The sequence below is a fragment of the Notechis scutatus genome, chromosome Z (genome assembly GCF_049901735.1).
Source record: "Notechis scutatus isolate UNSWTSFEM ecotype Mainland chromosome Z, rNotScu1.2, whole genome shotgun sequence".
NCBI classification, from domain to species: domain Eukaryota; kingdom Metazoa; phylum Chordata; class Lepidosauria; order Squamata; family Elapidae; genus Notechis; species Notechis scutatus.
Genome location: NC_142025.1, coordinates 91,881,646 through 91,906,680, shown reverse-complemented (window position 1 = coordinate 91,906,680; position 25,035 = coordinate 91,881,646). Strand labels below are relative to the sequence as shown.

At 39.2% G+C, this 25,035-nt stretch overlaps 2 protein-coding genes across 5 annotated transcripts; one reads left to right on the top strand and one right to left on the bottom strand.

Moving 5' to 3' along the window:
* Positions 1–391: 391 nt before the first annotated feature.
* LOC148128995 (uncharacterized) lies at positions 392–1,544 on the bottom strand. The gene is given in 2 exon segments (XM_087945893.1): positions 392–568; positions 570–1,544. Coding segments are annotated over 2 exon segments (1,011 nt in total). The 5' UTR covers positions 1,404–1,544.
* An 8,905-nt stretch (positions 1,545–10,449) lies between these two features.
* PGAP3 (post-GPI attachment to proteins phospholipase 3) lies at positions 10,450–24,460 on the top strand. Of its 4 annotated transcripts, none has more exons than XM_026679718.2 (8): positions 10,450–10,766; positions 14,693–14,790; positions 16,038–16,190; positions 18,276–18,338; positions 18,440–18,501; positions 20,196–20,332; positions 20,742–20,946; positions 22,709–24,460. In XM_026679718.2, exons 1-8 carry the CDS (start codon positions 10,577–10,579, stop codon positions 22,770–22,772), a joined length of 972 nt encoding a protein of 323 aa, XP_026535503.1. In that variant the 5' UTR covers positions 10,450–10,576; the 3' UTR covers positions 22,773–24,460. The 4 variants fall into 4 exon arrangements, with proteins under 4 accessions (XP_026535503.1, XP_087801868.1, XP_087801867.1 ...); XM_087945741.1 differs by having other exon boundaries at positions 10,457–10,898; XM_026679719.1 differs by having other exon boundaries at positions 10,489–10,766; positions 16,068–16,190.
* The last annotated feature ends 575 nt before the right edge of the window (positions 24,461–25,035 follow it).

The following is a 25,035-nucleotide window of genomic DNA, read 5'->3' as shown; positions in this document are numbered from 1 at the left end:
TACCCAGGAGGATAGATTGCAAGGTGTGCATCTTAAACTTGCGCTGGATCAAATGACGATTAAGTCGTTTTAGATCCAAAATTGCTCTCCATCCCCCAGAATGCTTGGGAACCACGAAGAGGTGGGAGTAAAATCCCCGCCCTCGTTGGGCAGAAGGGACGGGTTGGATGGCTTGAATGTCGAGGAGATGTTGGATGGCGGCCTTCATCAATTCACGTTTGGTGGGGTCCCTTGAGGGGGGGATGTCATGAAGAAGTCAGAGGGGGTGGACCGAAACTCAAGGGCGAGGCCAAACCTTATAGTGTCTCTGACCCAAGCGTCGGAGGTAGATGTATCCCATTGGGTAGCGAAGTGTCTAAGGTGGCCACCAATGGGGAGGGAGGGGCATGTTCTATCTGGGACGACGGAAGGGTCTTCCCCCTGATCCCCTAAAGGGTCTCTTATAGCTGCCGCCCCTTCTGCTCCTGTCGCCCGTGTCGGCTCGATCCTGGGATTGGGATCGGAAAGAGTGGGGTCTTGGGTATCTGGGCGGGAAGGGGGACTAGTAGGAGGGACGGGGGAACCTCTCTGAAAGGGCTGGGGCCTCTTGGCTCTGACCTCTGGAAAAGGGAGGGGAGAAATTTTTTCTTGCTGCGGCCCTTGACTGGCAGGGGTTCCAGCACTGGGCCGAATAATTTGTCTCCCTTAATGGGAGCAGTGGCCAGTTTGACTTTATTTTTAATGTCCGCCTGCCAGTGTTTGAGCCAGAGGAGGCGGCGGGCAGTGACGTGTGAAGTTATGGCTCTAGAAGAAAACTTCACCAATTGGTAGGTGGCGTCGGCTGAGAATTCTGCTGCAGCCACCAGCTTGGCTATATCCTGGTGTGCTCGTACGTTGGAGGAGGGGACGTGTTGCTTTAACTGATGAAGCCACCGGATTGAGGACCTGGTAAAAAAGGAGGCGGCCGTGGCCGATCTAATGGCCCAAGCGTCGGATTGGTGGGCCCGGCGTAAGGCCAGTTCCGCCCGTTTGTCCTCGGGCTTTAGCGCCTCCAAGGCCTTGCTGGGGGTGGAAGAGGACGCTAGGCCAACAATGGGCTCATCAACCTCGGGGATGTCTAGAAGACCAGAAAAGTCAGAGTCGAGGTTGAAGAATCTCTTATCCTGGCTGGAAGGCGCGGGGGGCTGTGGAAGCCAGCTGCTTCGCCACCAGGTCGGAAAAGATGGGTGGGGCCGGGATGACTTCGAGCTCCACCACGGGCTGCTTAAATATGGAATCCTCTGGGCCTTCCGATGAGGAGGGGGTGGCAGAGGGAGACTGGGAAAGAAGGCCAGAGATGTTTTTGGCCTTAAACAGAAGGGATTTAAACATGTGTGGCTTGAACAGCCCCACGAATGCGGGTTGGTCGGGGGTAAGACCCTCATCCTCTGACATCTCCCCCTCCATCGGCTCCGCCTCTAATAGGGGCTCACTGTAATGGGAAGATCCCATTTCGGATCCCTCTTCCTCCTCCCTGAAATACCCGAAGCCCCCTTCCTCCTCCTCCTGCTCCCTTGCTGGAAGAGGGCTATCCCTCTGTAAGAGTACCTGACCGATAGGAGGATCAGATCTTAGAAGGGATCTGATGGAAGGAGACTTGTGCTCGGGAGCCCTTGGGGAGGAGGCGGGTCTGGACATTTGTTGCAGACCCTCCGCAATACCCTGGCAGATGGCCAGTTCCATCCATGCTCTGATGTGTGCTGGAACCTCAACTGAAGAAGGTTCCTCTTGGCGCAGACCAGCGGCCGTAGGCGTAAAGGTGGCTTCCGGTGTCCGTCTGGTCGTTGGTCCCGGGGCCTGATGATCCTGGGGTGAGCTGCGCCTGGATCGGGAAGAGAGGTCTGGAGGGGGGGGGTTGAGTGGAGGTGGAGGGGGTGGAAGGAGGGAGGGCTGGAGGCACCGAATGTGACTCCCTGGATCGCCTATTGAACTCCTTTTTCAACGCCTTATGGTGCCTTAAGGCATCCCGCTGGGAGGCCTTGGAAGGTTCTTTAGCCTGCCTGCGCAAATGGTAAGACTTCGATTTAGCCTTCAGAGAAGGGTGTTTAGAAGAATTGTCATCTGCCATTTTGGTAAATAACAAATGTATATGATTCACTAGAGGCAGTTGGCTCGCCTACAGTTAGGCCTACGACAAAGGCCGGGTGGTCTCTGAGCTGGCCCGCACCCCCTTTTGGAATTTTAGTAAGTACTATGATAACAAGAAGAAGTATAATTGAAAATAGTAATAAGATATATATATATACAGGTATTAGATTTTTTTTTTTTTGATATAAAAGTTTTTTTTTTCTATATGATATTGTTTATGTTTTTGAATATTATCATAAATATAAATATGTATATATATTCTCTCTCTTTTATTTTATTTTATTTTATCAGAGATAAATGAGTTGAACTATACAACAAGAAAAAAACGGAACTGATCAAAACTAATTATCCAAATTTGCCAAATGAACGCCTGAGGCCGGTATCAGAAGGGCCTCTAGCAGTGGGCCTCCAGACAACAACTGGAGGGGGGGAGAACTGCTATGCTTCGCCCCGAGTGAGGCTGCAGGAGGCCAACAACGCGCTTAACCGGTAGGGTAATAGCGGAGATAGAGGGCTGATCTCGTGACCCTAGGGGTCCGGTGAGGTCTGGATCGACCGCAGCAGTCTTTAGGTTGTAAAAATGGCGCCCGACCATGAGGTGGCACCCCAAAATGGCGGCCGCAAGCTGAGCAGCGTCGGGGCCTCTCGGGACGGAAAGAAGGGCTCTTCCGGCTAGCTCAGCGTGCCGAGGGAGACCCTGCAGGAGGGAGTTAGCCCTTCCTGAACTGTCGGCGTTCGAGTGGGGGGAAAACCAGCGGCGCCTTTGGGCGCAGAATAACGAGCCGCTGAGGAGGCGGCGTGGAATGAGGCAGGAAAACGAAACTGATGGGGGGGGTTAGCGCAAGAGCACTGCGATCCCGCCCGCTTAAGCCCCTTTACTGTAAACAGCCTGTCTCTCCGAGGCTGAGCAAAAACTGGGGAACGCTGCATGGAGTCACGTGGAAGGGGTGGAGTGTTCCTCAATTGAAGCTCAGCCTGTGAGAGAGGACTCTGAAGCACCTCCCACTCTCTGGATGCTCCGAGCGGCTCGAGGGAGAAGGGGGGGTTTACTCCTTCCTGCCTTTATACGATGAGCTTTCTTTGTTTAAGGGATGACGACAAACTTTGATTACTTCAAAGGAGAATGAGGCACAGAGGGAGTCCAAATTAATCATCTGTTTACTGCAGACAGAGACTCCAGATGCATCTACTTCTTTTGGGGCTTCAGGAGTTCAAATTAATCATCTTTTTACTGTTCTGTATCCTGTACAGATGCAGATAGATAAACTCCACAAAACATCCATAACAAAGTACTTTTATTGGTTCATCAGGTATCCTCATAACTCACATTTGTGACAAAGTTCTTCTTTAATGACCAATCCTTTGCATATCTGTCTTGTAGGTAAAAAGATGATTTATGTTCTATCCTTTTTCCCTCATGTTGTAGCGATAGAAGTAAAACAGTTACCACTGTTCAGCCAAGAGTGAGGAAAACTTCCCCCAACCCCTTGAGGGTCAATTTAGTGACCAATCAGAATTACAGATGTGGTCACGTGACATGGACTACATTTCCCAGGATACCTTAACTACTTTACCATGATGCATTCCCTTAAGGGGACCGCTCACAATTGCTACCTAACTATCCAATTCCCATACACTGGCTGGACAGCATACCAAATATGTAAGTGTGCTAATAATATCCAGTTAATATGCACAATAGTTATGCAGAAAATTTTTTTTTTGTCCTTTCCATTTGATTGTCATTGGATTATGATCTGCCCATGTACTTGTTTCAATATTTATTTCTTGAGTATTAGATATTAATTCTGTTGAGATCCAAATCATATCTATTCTGGACCATGATAAATGTCTATTTGAATAAAAAGTATATTGTTGAATTTTAGCATTTCTTTCTCTCCATATATCTTTTAAATTTAATTCATCTATCATCTTGAAAAAGGATTTAGGGAGAGTCTTTCTACTTTGTCTTGATGCTGTCGCTGTATAGTCCAGTTTATTATCTACAATTCCATTAAAATCTCCCATCATAACTATGTTAATATAGTCCAGTCCCATTGTTTTCATATGTAATTTTTTATAAAAATTTTCTTGTTTATCGTTCGGGGCATAAATTGCGACCAGGAGTGTTTTTGTATTGTTATCCACTATTTCAACCATTAATACTCTTCCATCTTCATCAGTATAAATCAGTTTTGCTGGAATAGTTTCTTTAATGTACAAGACCACTCCTCTTTTCTTACAATGAGTCAGAGAAGTAAAAATTTTCCCTAATTTTGGTCGTACCAATAATTGTTGATGTTGTTTTTTAATATGTACTTCTTGTAAGCAAATTATATCAAAATTTGACTTCTCTAATTTATGAAAAAAATTTCTTCTTTTGGTAGCTGAATTCAGTCCATTTATATTCATAGAAATCATTTTTTTTCCTCCATGATTATATTTTGTATTTAGGTCTAACAGCTCTCGTAGATCTTACTTCACGTTGCTCTTTGGTCTCCACTTGTCCACCTACTGCACCTTCTTCTTTTCCCATTCCCATTTGATCCTCTTGAGGTTCGGTTGAGATGATCTCTTTTTCTGTCTCTATTTCTCTTCTTTCGAAAAATTCATTGTAGAATGTTTCTGCTTTCTCAATTGAATCAATTCTGTGTCTCTGCTCTTGCCATGTAAACATTAATCCTTCTGGAATCAGCCATCTGTAATTCACCTCTTTTTTCAATAGCATTTTAGTCAGGAATCGATATTCTCTTCTCATCTCTCTCACTTTTCTGGGTACTTGTTTTAAGACCACAATCTCTTTGTTTTTATATTTCAACGCCTTCTCTCTTGCCACTTGTAATATTTGTGTTTTAATAATCCAATGACAGTCAAATGGAAAGGACAAAAAAGAAGATCTAGATGGACATTAAATAATACTATTTTAAAGGAAAAAGACTTCACACAATGGATGGAAAAAGAATTGGCCTTCTTCTTTAGTGAAAATAAAAAAGAAGATACTTCAATACAGAATGTTTGGGATACAATGAAGGCATATGCGAGAGGATTAATAATAGACTATACAAAGAAAAAGAACATTAGGAAGAGGCAAAGCATCAAAGCTCTAGAAGATGACTACAAAAAACTGGAAAAAGAATTACAGAAAATGCCACAGAAAAAAGATATTAATCTTAAAATGGACATAATTAAACATAAAATGGGTCAGGTAGAGAAAGAAGAACTGGCACAAAAAATTAGAAGTGCTAAACAGAACTATTTTGAAGATGCAAATAGGCCAGGTAGATGGTTAGCATATAAACTGAGAAAGGAGAAAGAATCAAGGAAAATATCACAGTTAATAGATGATCAAGGCCAAATGTGTTATGGTAATAAGGAGAAAAAGGCAATTATCCGAGACTTTTATGGACAACTATATAAACAGGAGGATCTTGATGAGGAAAAAATTAAACAGTATTTACAAAATGCTAACCTACCTAACATACCTGAAGAGACTGAAAAAATGTTAGAAAGTACTATAACAATGATGGAACTAACTGAAGCATTCAACAGACAGAATAATGGAAAAGCACCAGGTCCAGATAGGCTTCCGGCAGAATTTTATAAAACACTACAAGAATCGTTGAGCATTCCACTGCTAGAAGTCATGAACGAAGTTATGTTAAATAAGAAAATACCTAAAACATGGTCAGAAGCTTATATTACACTTATTCCAAAAGAAGGGTCCGATCCATTACAAATTAAGAACTATAGACCTATTTCTTTACTGAATGCAGACTATAAAATTTTTGCTTCAATTTTGGCAGAAAGGCTTAAAAAATACTTAAATAATTTTATTCACCCTGATCAGAATGGATTCTTACCAAAGAGACAAATTAAAGACAACATGAGGGTAATTCTGGACACTTTGGAATACTATGAGGCGCATCCTGAAAAAAAATGGCTTTGATATTCCTAGATGCCCAAAAGGCATTTGATAATGTGAACTGGAGATTTATGTTACTATTACTGGAACAGATGGGCTTTGCCAGAAAATTTATTCAAGTAATAGAAGCCATATACTATAAGCAAACGGCAAAAGTAATGATAGAGGGAGAATTTACAGACTCTATTAATATAAGAAAAGGCACAAGACAAGGATGCCCATTATCACCTTTGCTATTTGTACTGACTTTGGAAGTGTTGAATAGAAATATTAGAGAGGACCAAAATATAAAAGGAATGAAAGTCAAAAAGGAGGAATTTAAATTGCAAGCCTTTGCGGATGACCTGGTTTTCATTCTGGAAGATCCTCTAGAGACAGCTTTAAAACTATTGGAAAAGATAGAGACGTACGGTGAGATGGCTGCTTTGAAAATAAATAGATAAAACAAAGATTTTGACAAAGAACATGTTATTAAGACAAAGAGAAGAATTGGCAGATCTATTGAAAATTCAAGTTACGAACAAGGTTAAATATTTGGGGATACATTTGATGCCAAGATGTACTACATTGAAAGAGAATAACTATATTAAACTTAAACAACAGATAGCATCTGATCTGAAGAAATGGGAAAACCTACAACTGTCCTTGATAGGTAGAATTTCAACAATCAAGATGAATATTTTACCCAGAATTTTATATTTGTTCCAAACAATACCAATTAGGCTTGGCAAAGATTATTTTGAAGAATTAAATAAAATTGTGTAAGTATATATGGCAAGGTAAGAAAGCGAGAATAAAATTAAAACTTTTACAAGATGCTAGAACTAGAGGAGGATTTGGCCTTCCTAATTGGGAGTTGTACTACCAAGCTGCAAATTTAATGTGGGCCAAAGAATGGATAACATTAAGAAAGACTAGATTGTTGACATTAGAAGGATATGATTTATTACTGGGCTGCTTTTCTGTGGTATAAGGGAACGAAATCGCAGGGCTATTTTAGAAGGCATTATATACGGGAGTCTTTATGGTTGAACTGGGAGAAAATTAAGAGACAATGTTATTTGAAAATCCCAGTTTGGTTATCAACTATTGAAGCTTTTTCTTATCCTATAACATATAAGAAGGAACAAACAGTTAGATATGGGGAAATATTGGATGAAAAGGGTGAACTTAAAACGATGCAAAATCTAGAAGAACAAGGTATAAAGATGAATTGGTTTTCATATGCGCAAATACACTCAAGGTATCTTAAAGATTCTAAAACAGAGGGATTTTATGATAAATTGACTGACCTAGATAGGATTTTGACAGGTACTGATGAAAAAGTGATTAAAAAATTATATAGTTATTTGCTGGAAATTAAATTAGAGGAAGAACAAGTTAAAGAAACAATGATTGCTTGGGGGAAGAATTTTGGATATGGGATTGATTTAGAGAAATGGCAAAAATTGTGGTCTCAAAATTATAAAATGACAATGTCAACAGCATACCAAGAAAATTTGTGTAAGATATTTTACAGGTGGCATTTCCCCCCGACAAGAATAGCAAGAATGTTCAAGAATAAATCTGAAAAGTGCTGGAAATGTCATCAGATACCTGGCTCATATTACCATATGTGGTGGACTTGTGAGGACGCTAGAAAATATTGGACTAGAATTCGCATATGGTTGGAAAAAATGACAAAGAAACATATAGATTTGAAACCAGAGATCTTTTTATTGGGAATCTTACCTGATACATATAATAAAAATTTGAAGTATTTGATTGTAAATGTATTAACAGCAGCTAGGATTGTATTTGCTAAAAATTGGAAGAGTGAGAAAATACCATTAGAGGAAGAAATTATTAAGAAAATATTGGAATGTGCTGAAATGAGTAGATTGACATTTGAAATTAGAGAACAAGAAGATAAACAATTTTATGAAGTTTGGGACCTTTTCTATCAATGGCTAGATAATAAAATATAATAATAGAATATTTAGAAACTTAGGAAATAATGAATATATACTTCTTTTTTTTTCTTTCTTTCTTTGATACTATTTTTTATAAAATTTTATTAAGATAGATTTGGTATGACTTTATGATTTGTTATAAAATAAATTAAGTAAATTATAGTTATCTCGTTAAAGTATGAATTAATAAAATTATAGTCAAATGATTGTTTAATAATGATATCAGGCTATACAATTGTTGATTGATAATATGAGCTATTATGTAATATAACTACAATGGAGACTATGAAATGGATGCACACAAAAAAGTGGTAAACCAACCGATACACTGTCTGTAAATTTATGAAGGAGGATGATGCTTTTGATGTTTTATGTTTTATGTGCCTTTGTTCGTTGTTAAAATCAATAAAACTTTTTTTTTCAAAAAAAAAAGAATAGTTATGCAGAAAAATTGAAAAACAAGATTAAACACAATCTGTAAGATGTGTGCACATATAAGTTCTAACTTTTCAATAGTTTTACAGACATACTCTTTGCTTAGTGATAAACAAGCAAGTAATAGCCAAACATGAATTAGGCTAATTGCTTTTTAACCTATTACTTGCTTGTTTATCACCAAGCAAAGAGTATGTCTGTAAAACTATTGAAAAGTTAGAACTAATATGTGCTTGCACCATTACATTGAAGATAGGAAAGTTGCAACCAGAAAATAAAATAATTTTTGCCAGTGGTGATAAAATGGAATGGAAGCCACAACAGTACAATCAAAGCTGTACCTGCTTTTTATGCGTGTTGCACACAATACATACAATACAAAAACAACTCGAGCTTCAGTCATATCATTGCTGCTATCTTGATTTTTAAAGTTTCTAGTTTTTTAAAACTATGCTGTATGGACACTTCTGAATGTTTCCAACAGCTTTGTTCAAGAATTCCAAATCATACCTTGGGACTTGGCTGCTAACTTCCACCTAAGAGAATCAGGTCCATTTAAGAAAATATGCAGGTAGTCTTTGAGCCCAAATTTTCCATTTCTAAACATGGTGATTGTTAAATGAGTTTCCCTGTTTTAAGGACCTTAGGAAAATGCCTCTGGGATACCAAGAGATTACATTATTTAATTAAAGGAACTTGGCACATGCAAACCCTGTAAGATCTAAGTCAGGGTCCCCAAACCGTGGGTTGCGGCTCACTACCGGGCCGCAGCCCATTCAGAACCAGGCTGCAGAAATGGTGGGGGAGCATGTGCACACCTGCAACTTTACTTGCACATACAGCAGGGGGCACAGATGCTCGCCTGCCACCTCGCACAAAATCACCCCTCCGCCAAAAGATTGGAGATCACTGATCTAAGTGGTTGAGCAGATACTATGGGAAACAAAAGATTCTTCACGTATCATGTCTCTTATTCCATGATAGTCAAAGTGCTTCAGCTAAATTTGTTCAATTTCTGCAATAATGTTGTGATTGGCAGGTGCTTTTTCTGCTATTATGAAGCGCTAAACTATTCCCCACATAATTTGCCAGGCCTCTAGTGCTTGTACCAGCTGAGAGATAACAGGGACCTCTGATATTTAAATTTACCTAGAATTCTCAGATGCAATATTTTTTTTGTTACCTACAGTAGTTCTCCTTAACTATCTTACCTATAGAGTAAGAAGTTGATTACTTCATTAAGTGGGGACCAGATTCAAAAGGAAACTAAAGAGGAGTGGAGCAGGTGAGTTTAACAGTGTTATCCTTTTAATAAAAATATTGGTAGGGTTCCTATATAGTGGCTTCATGGCAGACAGAAGTACAACGACTGTAGTACTGATGGGAAATGCATTATCTTGCACTTCTATTTATTTAACATACAAATATTGAAGGCAAGGTAGCATGCCTGTTTTCTAATATTTTGAAAATGGAATTGGGGATATATTTTAAAACTAACACCATTATGTCTAAAGGGTGCCCTCATAATTCTATATTGCATTAATTAAAGTGTTAGATAACTAGCAGTAATATTTGTTCTTTGAATGAAATAACACACATATCTAATTTCCAGTTATCAACAGGAGCTTCATCAGCATCTGAAATGGCAGGTTTTTACAGGGACCCTGCTACATATAAAAGTCTTTAATTAGCACCTACATCTGCTTGATTCAGACTAAGGATCTCAAAATGTTTTCTCTAAATCAGTATTTTCTTCCCATCCAATTTCTCTTCAATTACTGCTGAAATGATAAATTAGGTGGGGAAAAACTAGAAACTTTAAAAAATATACATTTTTATTTGTTTAGCCACACTGTGCTGCTTCCCAAACCCCTCTGCTTTGAAAAAAAACAAAAACAAAGTATAAGCCCCAAATAAGTCTTCAGAAAACTCTCCTCCGCGCAAGTTGTAGCTTTTAAAGGCGAGCGCCTTTTTCAATTCCAGCATTTTCTTATGGCTTAGTTGAAAAAAGGAAAACTACACTACCCACAACCCCTTGCCCCTCACGGAAACTTTGAGAATGCAGCTCGGGTTTCCACAACTTTGTGGTTTCCCTTGTTTGCGAAGATAACGATTATTTCCGACGCAGCCCAGAAGTGTAGCTGCAGAGCTCCTCGGAGGCGGGATGGCGGCTCGGACCGCGCTGCTCTTTCTCCTGGGAGCGGCGGGAGTGGGTCCAGTCCCTTCCCAAGGCTCGCAGGGGGACCGAGAACCCGTCTACCGTGATTGCCTGGCTCACTGCGAGAGGCGCAACTGCTCTGAGGCCGGGCTGCGGCACTTCCGCTCCCGCCAGCCACTCTACATGAGCCTCACAGGTACGGAACGGCCCCGCGGAGATTTACCTACGCCGAAGCAGGGCCACGCCCACACCGGGGATCAAGCTCGGGGTTTTTCGGAATGCCTGTTTTGCATAGCCACGCCCACCAGGAAGGCACGTTGTGCCTTTGGTGAGGCCAGCTTGATCTCGCCAATATTGTTTGGATGCTTTCCCGCCGTCACTTCTTCCTAGGGTCGCCATAGTAATCTTGGAAAAGAGAGTATGACTGTTCCCACATTGACAGGAACCATCCCTAGAAGTAGCCAGAATTCATGGGATGTGCTGAGCCAGGAATCTGGCTATCATATTTAACCTAGTGTTTGTTGTAGGAATCCACCCTACCTGGTTACTTTGTAAGTGGATCTCATGCACTGCGCCATTTGGTTAATTCGGCTGTGATTCAATTCATTAGGGGCAAATTAATTGTTCAGATGAAACCATTAGGTATTCTAATGTCACATCTATCCACTTAGGTCTGCAAACTGTGATAATGTATGCATAAGAGAGCTCTTGCACGTCTCTCTCTTCCCTTCCCTGGAAGAATAAATAGCAAAATTTCAAAGAAAGGAAGCGAATATATTTTTAGGTGGTTGAATAGTTTCCAACCTTCAAGTTGATTAAAGGCAAATAAGAAAACTATGTTAAATTCATAATGGTTGGTAAAAATATGATTGACCAATTTGTATGGGATGCCAACAATGGCAACACCTGACTGTGAAGATAAGTTGAATTGGGCATATGGAGACCACAACAAATTGTGGGCAACCCTTAAAAATTGATGTGGCAATCCATTTGTTAGAATGGAATATGGAGTAATGCTTCAAAATCAGGAATAATAAGTATCACTATATTCTGTTGCCTTATTTGTTTAATATATGCAGAATGTATTTTAAGTAATGTTTTATAAGAACAAATAGAATCTGAATTAAAATTACTTTAAGAATTAGTCACCTCAAATACATTGATGTCAATGCCATTTTGATGACTGGAAATAAGCTTTAAGGAATATTTTCTTGAAGGTGGCAGGAGAAAGTGCAAAAATTGGTTGCAACTTGGTATGAAAGAGACTAAAAGTTTGTCAGTACCATCTCAATACAAAAAGCAGAGAAAAAGTTGAGGTACTGTAATAATATATTTTACCTTCCTAGACTCAAAGATTTGCAGGTATTGTAATCATGAAACAAGGAAATACCTACTTGGGAGACATATCTAGGCAAAATATTGAAATGTGGGACATTACCCTGGCCACAAAACTATGTTTTCAAAACCATGGTTGTCCCAGTTGAAACATATTTGCAGTTGGATTATTAGACAGTCAAACAATGAAAAAAATGATGTTTTTGAATTGTGGTGCTTGAGAATACTATTGCAAATACCCTGTACCATAGATGAAGTAAAATCAAACTACTCTCTGAAGATTCCAATAATGAAGCTAAAGTTTAATTATTTTGGATATATAATGAAAAAATAAGAATTATTAAAGACTTTGAGACTTGGTAAAATCAGTTGAAAAAGAGGCTACTATCATTTAGCTGCCTCATCTGTCAGTGATAGAAAGCACAAGCAGGAGCTTACAAGAATTCAGAGTAGTATTACTGCCAACAATTTTAACAAAATGTGTCAGAAGCAGCAGAACAACTGCCAAACAAGAAATACAGGTAATCTTCAGTTTATGACCACAATTGCCACCAGAATTTCCATTGGTAAGCAAGGCAGTTGTTTTACATTTTACAAGTTACTGATAAACAGATCTATAGCGACTGTAAATGAGCCTCCTCAGGTTATCACTGTGTATTGTGTGTATGCTTTACAAAGAAAGACGGGGTCCTTTAAAACAGGGGTCGCCAACCTTTTGGACCTCAGGGACCACCAAACTCATAATGTTAGATCCCAGGGACCACTAACCTGTTCTGTGGGTGTGGCCTAATTTGTGGGTGTGGCTTGGTGGTCATGTGACTAGCTGGGCATGGCTTATAAATATTTATATAAATATTGAATTTTTTATAAAAAAGAGCAACTTTTACCCAAAATCAGGCAAAGCAGGCAGGCAGATTGAGTTGCTCACAGAATCACAGATTCATTCAGAAGTCTATCTATCTGCCATTGGCTAGCTCACTCATAAAATTTGCTAGCAAGCAAACTCACAAAATTAACTCACAACACACCATGCATGTAAATATTGAATTTTTTATAAAAAAGAGCAACTTTTACCCAAAATCAGGCAAAGCAGGCAGATTGAGTTGCTCACAGATCATTCAGTTATCTATCTATCTATCTATCTATCTATCTATCTATCTATCTATCTATCTATCTATCTATCTATCTGCCATCGGCTAGCTCAGTCTCTCAAATTTGCTTGCTGTGAGTTTGCATTGAATTTGCTTGCAAGCAAACCTTCAGTCCTAAGGGAGGTTCGGCTGTGCTTAGCTAGAAAGCAAGAAATCCAACCATTTTCTGCTTCCTAGCTAATCTAAATCTCCCGGCACAGCAGAACAGATGATGGTCGGAAAAATGAAAAATAGCAACTTAGCAGACAAGTTTACCGGGTAAGGAGTGAGTGGGCGGGGAAGGTTCCCATGGACCATGTGGGTGGCACAGCCTTGTGTTTCTGCGCAGCCTGGATTAATTGCTTTGTGAGGGTGGTCTGGGGGGTGAGATTTCTCTGCGGCCCACCAAAATTTTCTCGCGGCCCACCGGTTGGCAACCGCTGCTTTAAAAGTCTACTCATCACTTTGTATTTCATTCTGAGACATTTGCTTTTGGCACTGCTATAATTCTCTTTGACATCTTCCTGTTGAGTTTTGTACTGACTGAAGTTTTTAGACTTGGTACAAAGGCAGCTCCATGTATACGAGTAATGTAATTATAAGAGTAATGTTGACAATTACCAGGATATGCAGCACTATTTCAAAATCATTTTCTTCCGAGAAGGAATGCAGTTAGAGAAAGTTGTAAATGTTACAGTAACATAAAAATTGTCCCTGCTATTCCCTGAAGCTAAAGAGAAACCCAGATGCCCAAATATTCCACAGCTGTATTTGCTACTTTTGGGAAAATGCAATCCTATTCAGGATAAGGATAACTACCACTTCTTAAATTGTGATCCTCACAAGTAACTTCTTCATCTAGTTTAGATTCACTTTCAGTGTATTGTTCCTCATCTAGTTTACTACTGACTTCAGGCAAACATTTAGAATCCCCCATTGTTACCTCATGTTAAAGAGAAATAGACTTAGATGTAATCAGCATACTGATACCACCCTGCTCTAAATCCCTGGACAGTGCTTGCCGAACACAGACAACAAAAATCTACCTAATTCTTTGTGGCCATTTTGTGGTGATCTGGATCTTGGCATCCAGATTTGGTTGTTTTATTTCCCAGTGCTGCTGTGTGCACATCAAGAAGCATTAGAATCCATGGAGTTCAAAATACAAGTATTTTTCACAAGCCTTTATTTCTCCCCTTTTCCTTTACCCTTTTTTTTGGTCATAACGCTAATAATCAAATATCACCTTTTCCCAAATATTAGATATCCCAATAGACTCAATTTTTGAATAAGCATTTATTTCTGAGAAATCCATACTGTTTGGATTTTAGTTTCCATTATTGTCAAAAGTGTGAGCCCATTTTGGGCTTACACTTTTGACAATAAGCGTGGTGGAAACTTAAAAATAAAAGCAAGGAACATGAGACACGTTAGTTTCAGCCACAGAATCCTGGCAAGAACAATATAAAATCAGAACGAGGCAATTTACCACACCTTAAAAATGATTGTTTTTAATGAAATAAAATATGCTATGCAAATGTGTATCTTAATTTCATCTCATTACTTTAGAATTGTTGCAATAATAAATGCTATCAAGTATTATCCAAATGTATCACTTACTCTAATTTTACTAGGTTTACCCTCTTTTATATTCTAGGATGGACCTGCAGAGATGATTGCAAATATGAATGTATGTGGCTGACTGTGGGACTTTATCTCCAAGAGGGATCTAAAGTGCCTCAGTTTCATGGAAAGGTAAGCCTTGTTTATGAAGCCAGGATGGCTAACCTGTAGGGTTGACTTCGTTCTTTGTCCATTTAACTCAGTTTATTTACTTGGACTGGCTTTTTTTCAGTAGATCATTTACTAGTTATATCGTGTGAGATCCAGGCCTTGACTCTGAGGTTTTGAGCAAGCAAAATCTGTATATACCAGGCAGCAAGGAAATATTTCCTTTTAATACACTAGAAAAAGAAACTAGAGCAAGCAAAAAGGTGAGACTGCTAATTTTTTTCCCTGTAGTCTGTATCAGCCCTTTACGCATTTCCAGCCTCTAAGCACCAGAAGAATGGATAAACTGGTGAACTGCAACTATTTCATTGTGCAATCACAATGTGCACAGAATACATGGCAGCCTAAAGAGAGTTTGAGCAGTCTTCAGACCATTGGGATCAAGATTGAGAATTTTTTCTCTTCCCAAATCACTGCCTGAAATTGCATCTCAAGGGAAGTTTCTATTACTGTAGTTTATCCAAATAGTTTGTGCTGGATTGGGAATGCAATAGGTGAACAAAAGACAAACACTGTGCTGTCCAGCCAGGTATAGTTAGTTAGGAATTGGGAGCTGTCCCCTTAAGGGAATGCATCATGGTAACTGTAGTTAAGGTATCCAGGGAAACATAGCTCATGTCATGTGGCCACATCTGTAATCCTGATTGGTAACTGAATTGACCCTTGGTGGGTTGGGAGAGGTTTCTTCACTCTTTCTCGGACGCTAGCTTCGGGCTAGCGCTTCTCCTTTGGCTCTACTACTATGGGATGAAATAGGGGAAAAGATTACTATCATTTTACACTACGATTTCAACTATGCAAAGAATTGGACATTAGATGAGGATACCTAATATAATCCAATAAAAGAAACTTTGTATGGAAGAATTTGTAGAATTATTCTGTCTGTCTCTATATTCAGCAAGTAAATCAAAAGACAGAATAAACACAGCTCACTCCCCTTGAAGTCAGCACCCATACCTAAGGCCCAAGTATTTATTTATTTCAGAAATTAGCTATGCAATTTCAAATGAAGTAGTCGTTGGTCAAAAGAAAAAAAGGCAGATCTCCTTATTTCTGGGGCATTTGAAAAAAAAAAAATCTGAACTGCAGTTTCTCCACCTAATTTAGGATTTGGTTTAAGCAATCATAGGAAAATGTGCAGATAATCTCATTTCCATTTGATAACATGCTTCATCATCTTCTCCTCTTTCCTCTCCCTGCCTTGCCCGTAGTGGCCCTTTTCTCGTTTCCTGTTTTTTCAGGAGCCTGCTTCTGCCTTTGCTTCATTCCTTAATGGTCTTGCCAATTTGGTGATGCTGAACAAATATAAAGCCACTGTTCCCCATTCTTCTCCCATGTACCATACCTGCATTGCCTTTTCTCGGGTAAGTCATTTTTAACAAGAATCCAGGCTTCCTTATCTTCTTTATCAAGTGAAAGAAAATTATTGTACAAGCAAGCTGGGCTCACATAACATCCTAAACCATGTTGTGACTTGTTTGAGTTAAAATATTGGCTGAGTCCTGTCATCATCATCTATAAATATGGTTTAATGCAGACATTCAATAGTATTCTGAGCTAATGGTTGCACCTGTCCATTGTTGAGTCTGGAAGGAGCATTCCAAAAAGTAAGGTGTGAAAACAGGAAATATGATTTGGCTCAATTCCAGCATAATTAAAATTAAAATTGCTATTTTTCAACACACTTTTTCTGCTTTTATCACAAAAGTGACGATTTGGGTAGAAATTTAGAGAACTTTTAGGGCTGTGCCTAAATAGAGACAGTGTGTGTAGAGGTCAAGTTTTTGGAAAGGATGACCATAATACACTTGAACATAACAATATAACTGGGAAGACATGGGTTCAAATCCATCCTGATACATGGAACAATTTTTTGCCATTCACACAATCCCATCCAAGCTTTCTCACAAGGTTTTTTTTTTTTTGTGGGATAAAACAAAGAAGAATCCAGTAGAAGGTCTTTTACTTCCTGGAGAAAAGGTGGAATATTGATCTAACAGATTAGGGAAGTAGGGGATACTTAAGATTTTGTACTTCTGCCTCAGTGTGTTCTGTGAACTCAGGCAATTTGCAAAAGGAGGCTAACAGTTTTAAGACAAGCTGAAAAAATTATTTTAAGAAATGTCATTTGAAGGAAGTAAGAAAGAGGATGTCTATTATGAGGGACAGATTCAAGCATTCTATCAATCGTTTTAAATGATGATATCTTAAAAATATTCATGAATTAGCCAATGTCTCCCATCACTACATTTAAACTTGTAATCTGTATGTAACACTCTCAAAGATTATAGAAATAGTGCTGCTAAATCAATCAGAAAGTGATGGGTGAAAGAAAGCACATGAAATCTTTTTTTAGGCTTATCATATAAACAGCCCTCGGCCTTTCTTCCCTAAATACTGTCCCAACCTCTTGAGAAGTTTGAGACATCATAGGCCCAGCCACCTAAGAGCTCTCAGGACAAGGGTAGACAAACTTTGGCCTTTAGATGGATCCCCTTGTGCTCCATTTGAAATTAGCTGTATCTATTTTCATTTAGCAAACTTGACTGACAGTTTTATTGTTATCAATAAAGTTTTATTATGCATGTGAGAAGCTGAGATTCAGAGAGCATAATCTATCTAAGCCAGGGGTTCCCAACCTGGGGTGCTCGCACCCCCTGGGGGTGCGAGACGATATTCCAGGGGGTGTGAGAAAAGTCCAGGTAAATAATAGGATATTGGCTATATGTTGGCATTTTTATTTATTATGCAATGGATTAACTTTGTTTTCATTTTAGAGTTAAGTATCGTTATTTAGTGGCCGTCACATACATAGCTGAAAAGATTCAATCCTACCATATATTTAACGCGTTCAGTAGTTCCTAAAGTCTAAATTTCAGGGGGTGCGAGGTTCGTGTGAAATTTCTTTAGGGGTGCGGGGCGAAAAAAAGGTTGGGAACCACTGGTCTAAGCCAACAAGCTAAATGGAAAAAAGAAATTTGGACAAGAAGACATTCAGTTTTTTAAACTCTTTTTCAAACATTGGTGTTTAGGCAAGGAAGAAAAAGGGGTTTGAGGTTCAGGTTTCCTTTTCAGTTGTCCTCATTTTTGGATCAATAGACTATTCAGGCTTGTAGATGTAATCCAGGGCTGTCCAACCTTGGCAACTTTAAGACTTACAGACAATACTGGCTTTGTCCATTTAACTCAGTTTGTTTACTTGGACTGGCTTTTTTTCAGTAGATCATTTACCAGTTATATTATGTGAGACTGGCTGGGGAGTTGAAGTTCACAAGTCATAAAGTTGCCAAGATTGGATACCCCTAATATAATCAAATAACACTTGATAGCCACATAGGCACTTAAAAGAGTGGACTGTTTCCTACATTTCCTCTGTGCCAAAACTGCAGCTTTGTTGATTGAATCTTGTGGTATGCTCAGACCAGTTCTTTCTTGCACTTTCCCTTCAGGTGTCTTTAAATGCCTGGTTTTGGTCCATGATTTTTCATACCCGAGAAACAAATCTGACTGAGGTGAGCTTTTGTATTGTGATATCATAGAGGGTTTTTTTCAGGTGGCATACACATTGGACAAGATCTGGCCCACATCTCTAATTCAATTTCTCCTCTCATAGAAAATGGACTATTTCTGTGCATCAGCAGTCATCCTTTACTCTGTGTACTTGTGTTGTGTCAGGTAAGTTGCTACATAGGACCAAAGTTCACCTAACCTTTCAGTGGTTTTGTCTTCATTTTCATTACAGTTATTACATTACAGTAGTATGTCTAATTACATAGAAAGTGGTGTAGAATTTGATTAATTAATGTAAAAATTAGTTCAACTGGTACAGGTCATATATTTTGTTATGTCCAATTCTCAATTTCCCTTGCGTTTCTCTAGCGCATCCTTCCTAAGTTCATGTCCTTTTGGTATGCTGGGAGCACAGCTTCCCATATTCTTAATCATATATTCTTATGTTGACTAGAGTTCTTAGAAGAGGAAGTTCCAAAACATTTGAAGGGGGTCAGTTTGGGTAAAAGAAAATCATTTAGAGAAAGAAAAATGTAATTTATCTGCTCAAGGCAGCCACTTAACAAAACTTTACAATAGCATATAGTCTATCTATAGGACATGGTGAGACATGATAAGAAATGTTTTTTTAATAAAAGTTCATATATTTATACGCAATCAATAAGGAAGCTCTAGCCATAGGTTATTTTTTGCGATCTGTTTCCTGTTCCAGTCCAGATTCTGAGTGGCTTGTATTCTTCAGTCTAAGAACATTAATCAATCAATCAATCCAGGACTTGAGGAATAACTAACAAAATACAGAAATCCCTAACTGGCCAGTTATCTTCTTAATAAATCTGCACCAAGGTTCGCTGGAATAGTCAGTGGCTTTCCTAAAAAGCATCGGGTTGCAGTCTTGATAATTTCTAATCCCCACAATTACTCCATATATTGGTTTTCCAAAAGTCTTCCCTAAATAGTTACCCCCAAATCTCCAACTTTGAAGGGTTAGTTAGGAAAAAATTGTATCCTTTTCCTGAAAGAAAAAGAGGGATGGTGGCATCTTCGGGATGGAAAGTTGTCAAAGGCTAGGATATATTTCCTTACTTGAATTAATGTGTGATTTTCTTCTATAGCTGTAAGTAATCTGTATTTATTGAGAAAAATATTTCTTTTTCTGTTTAGTTAAAGCTAGGGATAAAAAATTGTTGTGGCCCCGATTCCCGAGCCTATGCTGTCACAGGAAGAAGACCTGGAAGATGAGGAGGAGGAACTGGGAATGCCTTCCTCCCAGGACCTTCCTCTCTGGCAATGCCTTCCTTCCTGATAATGCCTCAGGTTTCATCAGACAACCGAGAGGAACAGCCTGAGATTAATCAGGAGGAAGGCATATCGGAGCAGCCCCTGACAGGGAGTAAAGAGGAAGAGTGTTGGCTTGATCCTAAGCAGCGTCGTAGGGAGAAACGTGAGCAGCAACATAGGAGGCGTGGGAGGGTCAGAGAGTGAGCTGAGTCATTGAGCCACACCCCACAGGGGATAAAAGTGGGTGTGTTTTCGGCTGTACAGGACAAAGTTTAATCTTACTTCAATTTTCTTCGTGAATGATTTTTGTGGACTGCCTTGTAATTTTCTGTGAGTAGATTTTTATTTGTTATCAGTTCGGACTTGGCAGGCAGAGGGTGTTGGAATGCCAAGGATATTATCAGTTCCAAAGAATTAACTCTGTGAAGTCCGAGCCAGCTTGCCTGCCTGTGTTTGTGTGAGTTTGTATTCTTTCATGTTTTGGGAAAGAAGAAAAGTGAGACAGAACAAAATATGGTGTGAGGGAAATGAGGCAGTTCTTTGAAATATCTTCAACTTCGTGTGTGTTTTATTTGCAGAACTCTAGGGCTGAAACGTCCGGCTTTTGCCACGGCCTTTGGGGGTTTCCTGCTCCTTTTTCTGGCCTGCCATGTTTCCTATTTGACCCTTGTGCGCTTTGATTATGGTTACAATATGGCTGCCAATGTGGCAATTGGTGAGACTTGAGGAATCAATGTTTTTATTTTATTTATGTAAAAATAGCTTTAGCTAATTTGTTTCAGTGTTCCTTTTCTAAATGTTGAACATTCTTACTACTTTATGAGACTTTTTTTCTCTCCTGTTTGCCTTTTCCCAAACAACCCTTTTCTTTTTTTCTTTTCTTTTCTTTTTCCTCTCTGTGCCTTTCTATTACGGATGAATAGGATTCATACTTTGACACTTTGAACTTCGGATGTTCTCAGCATTTAGTGCTGAGAAGGGAGTAATGCAATCAGGGCCTTGGTAGTATTGGAACCTTGGTAGTATTGGTAGTATTGGAACTGTAGCAACAAAAGCTGCTTCTTTCTGCTGTGATCAATGAGTAGTAAAAGTGGTACTAACATGAAGTGTTTTGTACCTTGCAGGCCTTCTCAATCTCTTCTGGTGGCTGGGTTGGTGTAGGCAGAACCAGCAACGCCTGCCCTATGTCTGGAAGTGTGTGGTCGTTGTCCTGCTTCTCCAGATCTTGGCTCTCTTGGAACTCCTGGATTTTCCACCCCTGTTTTGGGTCTTCGATGCCCATGCCATCTGGCATATCAGCACTATCCCCGTCAATATCCTTTTCTACAGGTCAGCCTATTTTGCGTGCTTCTTCCTTCTTCATACTTTCTTTCTAGGTATGCTCCTGCTGGTGGACCTCTGAAAGTACTTTTGCAAAAAATACAAGAATGACCCAACATTTGGGGATCAGGCAGTTAAGATAATGGTGGCTGACCAGCTTGACAACACTCTAAACATAGTGAATTATCTAGACCTTTTTCAGACATTTTTCAGGTCCAATGTGGAACAGAGACAATATTGGTCTATCTTGGGTGACGTGTTTCTAGGTTAGATGGGAAGAGCGTCCTGGTTTTGTTTTTAATACCATCCTTTATTTGTTTTTAATACCATCCTTTATTTCTCCCCCTTTCCTTTACTCTTAACTGCCTTTTTCTGGTCATAACGCTAATCAATAAAATATCACCTTTTCCCAAATATTAGATATTCCAATAGACTCCATTTTTTGAATAATCATTTATTTGTAAGAACATTCATTGAATTGTTTATAGGGGTTGGGTTTATTCCTTGCTCAGTAGGCAATTTCAAGTCTGAGATAACGGAGAGGAAATATCAGCCCAATTGCCCCCAATGTGTAGAATGGTGCTGTGGCTAGAGGGGTGGGCCTAAGTTAGCTGGTATGTCAGTTGTGGGTTATTACTTGGTTTTGGGAACACATAGAGACATATATAGCTTGGCACCTGAATATATACAGGATCACTTGTCTTAGTCACCATTAGCTCAAACTATTAGAAGGTCTAGGGAGAAACTACTCCTAATTCTACATGTTTTAGAGATTTGGGTGGCTGAAGAAGGAAGGAGCTGCCTTTGTGCAACAGCACCAGAGTTTGGGAACGGCCTCCCAATGTAATCAAGCTGGTCCTTTTCTTACTGATTTCCTGGAAAACATTTTTAAAAAATGTTTTTTTTTTTTCAAAGTGCCTTTTAAAAAAAGTTTCTATTTGATTCCATCTTGTTTTCTTACTGCTTTCTGCCTTCTTTTATTTTTAAATTCTGGAGGTGAGTAATGTTTTTGTGGAGGATTTTACATGATAATAGGGATTGGTTTTAACCTGATTATGGATTCTTGCGTATGCAAGTAGTCCTCAATTTACAACCATTTGTTTAATGTTTATCATTCAAAGTTACGACGGTGTTGAGAAAAGTTACTTATGACCGGGTTTTGCACTTACGAATGTTGCAGCATCCTCAAAGTCACATGGTCATAATTTGGGCGCTTGGCAACCAGCTTTCATTTACAATGGTTGCAGCGTCCAGGGGTCATTTGGTGGACACTTGTAACCTTCCGACAAGCAAAGTCAATGGGCAAAACCAAATTTGCCTAATGAACGTGGTGATTTGCGAAAACAGTCGTAACATCTGATGTGTCTCACTTAATAGCCATATTGCTTAGCAATAGAGGTTTCGATTTCAATTGTATTTAGTAAGAAAAGGACTATATGTATATCCTGTAGGCTGCCGAGAATAGCTTTGATTTCAGCAGGCTAAAATTTGAAATAGAGAGATTTCCACATTTAATTGGTTCAGGTAAGTATCTAAGAAATAATATTAGTGATAAATTATCATTATCGCATAGCCTAATGTGAAATTCTTACTTCTCACAACTAATTTAGGCCCTGCTTATTTTTTTCACTCTCTCCTATTATGATTTTGAACAGTGATTGCAGCTCATAGCCTGAAAAAAAATACGTTCATCTGTGTCCTAAATTTAAAATTAGCCTTAATGCATTACTGATCATTTGTCCTAGTAACTCTCTTCTTTTTTTCTTTACAGTTTCCTGGTTGATGACAGTCTTTATCTCCTGAAGGCCAACTCTGAGATTCTTAAAATAGATTAACACCTGTGGCAGAGGATAACTTGGAAAAAGCCAGGGACTGCCATCTATAAAAGATACCCTCATTGCTTTGATATCTAGTACTGAGGAGTTTGATGTTCTAAGCCCACTTTGCTCTGATGATTGGTGACAATTTCCTCTCTACTGTTCTGTTTTGACATCTCAAAAGCTTCCCTTTCAGAATTCTGTTGCCATAGTGTGATAACCTGGTTGCCTTTTTTTTTTTTTTGCTTGAATGTATCGAGACACGCCTCTTGTCTCCCTGGGATTATTTTCGGACCTTTCATTTGCCTTCTTCAGTTCTTCCTACGCTTCTCTGGAAAGAGCAGGGAAAGCTTTATTTATTTATTTCATTTGGTTTCTTTTTTCATTTTTTACAAAAGTGGTTTTGTGGGTTTTGGCTGGTCCAATAGACTGCATTGAAAGGACTTCACAAGCCACTTTGGGAAATAAATGGCAGCAGCAGGTCTGGCAAACCACAATCCATCTTTATGCCGCTGTTGACTTGAAATCCAGGTGTTCAGACAAGTGGTCTTATAATGCTGATTCACCAAGAAGCTCTCTGTTTTTTCAGCAAGCCATCAGGAGTTTAGCACTATGCTCCTTACTTTCTTGTCAGTCATGAAAAAAGTAGAAAATGGATTCTGTACTGCAGTGACTTTTTAAAAAATCAATAATATGTGGTGCTGAGGTCAACTGTCTTTTGTATTATATATTCCATCATAGTAATCCTTATTCTTTCTTGACATGGACATGGTCAGTCACATCATTTCTTATGTATTATTAAGTTGCTCCAAAAATCTTGAGAACACGACCAGCACCAGATTTATTGTCAGACTGTCATCAGAATTAGCTTCCAGCTTAGAGGAAGAAAATCACGGGGAATTACTTAAAAATATTTTAATTAATCTTTTTGGATTAATTTGTGATATTTTAATGGCACAGACTATTCCTAGCAAACTGCAAAAGCTGTTTGAGAAATTTCAGAATGAAGTGCAAACCAGATCTGGAGGGGAAATAAATAGCATTTCTCCTTTTCTCCACATCAGCTCCTTTTTTAAAAAAACAATGATACACACACTGGAGAGTGGGGCAACAGTTTTTTTATATATATATGTAATATAAGACTCATCTTGCCACAAAATTCCATCTTTGGTCAGTATTCTATTTTTTCTGAATCATTTGTCACTCAAAGTCCTGGAGGAATTTTTCTGTCTTTTCTATCTACTCTGTTGGGGCTTCTATGGCTATGCCCCATTTCTGGACCAGCCAAATCCATCTGTATTCTCTGTGTTCCTATAGTTTAATATTCTCATTTTTTTGGTGTTCGGCCATTTTCTTTCTTTTAACTGTAGGGAGGCTTAAATTAAGGGATGTCTGTCTGAAGATGACAAAGTGCCTGGACATTCATGTCAAGAAATGTTGATCGTTTGCAGAGAAGGTGACCTCGGGATTTTGTTGCTCATTAAATTGTCTCACTGCTGAACCCTTTCAGGGCATTCAATTCAGCAACACTTAACAACGCTTAAAAGAACTCCTTACATGTTGATTGTGAACACTTGAGCAATTTTCTGCCTGTGGGAAAATTAGAAAAAGTAACCGGAGGCCAAAGTGCCTTTTGCTTGAAGAGTGCCAAAGGATTCAGAAATTGCCTGTGACCAGTGAAAAATCAAAATAAAATGTGCAATGGAGCAAGACTGGTCATGTGAGTATTTTGGCTCTATTCAGCCACTAGGTGGCAATGCCTGCCAATTCATCTGTGATTTGGAAGTGGGTGTTTAAAACGAGGTTTTGGTTCTATGTTTTTATTGTAATGTAATTTTAAGCAGGGGAGCCGTTAATTAATTTATATTATCAGGCTGCTGCACAAGAAAATTTGCAATAGCGGCTAGACTTGCCTGAACAACAGTTTATCCTCATCCCTTTAAGAAACATTCGTGAGCCATTTATTGCTGATTATACTGTTCTGCCCGACTTGGAGGAGAGGCATTTGATGCTGACTCCCCAATCCTGAGGGACGTGCTTGGCATCTGGTCAGTGTGAGAAGGGTTCACATTGGAGGAGGAGGAGATTTAAAATCCCACTCTATCTACTATATGCATTCCCACTTTCAGTTCTGGGAGGGAAGGGGCATTGGTCTTACCTGACACTCTCCTTCTCTGTGTGCTGAGAGAATCCAAGGAATAGGTTAACTCTGCCTTTCGGCTCATTAGACTGAGTCTGTCAATCTTTTGTAGCCACGCCTCTCACGTCTGCTTTCCCAGTT

Coding starts and splice junctions, on each gene's coding strand:
- PGAP3 (XM_087945741.1), top strand. CDS start 10,577: ATGGCGGCTCGGACCGCGCTGCTCTTTCTCCTGGGAGCGGCGGGAGTG. Junction 18,339..18,439: donor GAGAAACAAATCTGACTGAG/GTGAGCTTTTGT, acceptor CTCCTCTCATAG/AAAATGGACTATTTCTGTGC. Junction 18,502..20,195: donor GTGTACTTGTGTTGTGTCAG/GTAAGTTGCTAC, acceptor TTTTATTTGCAG/AACTCTAGGGCTGAAACGTC.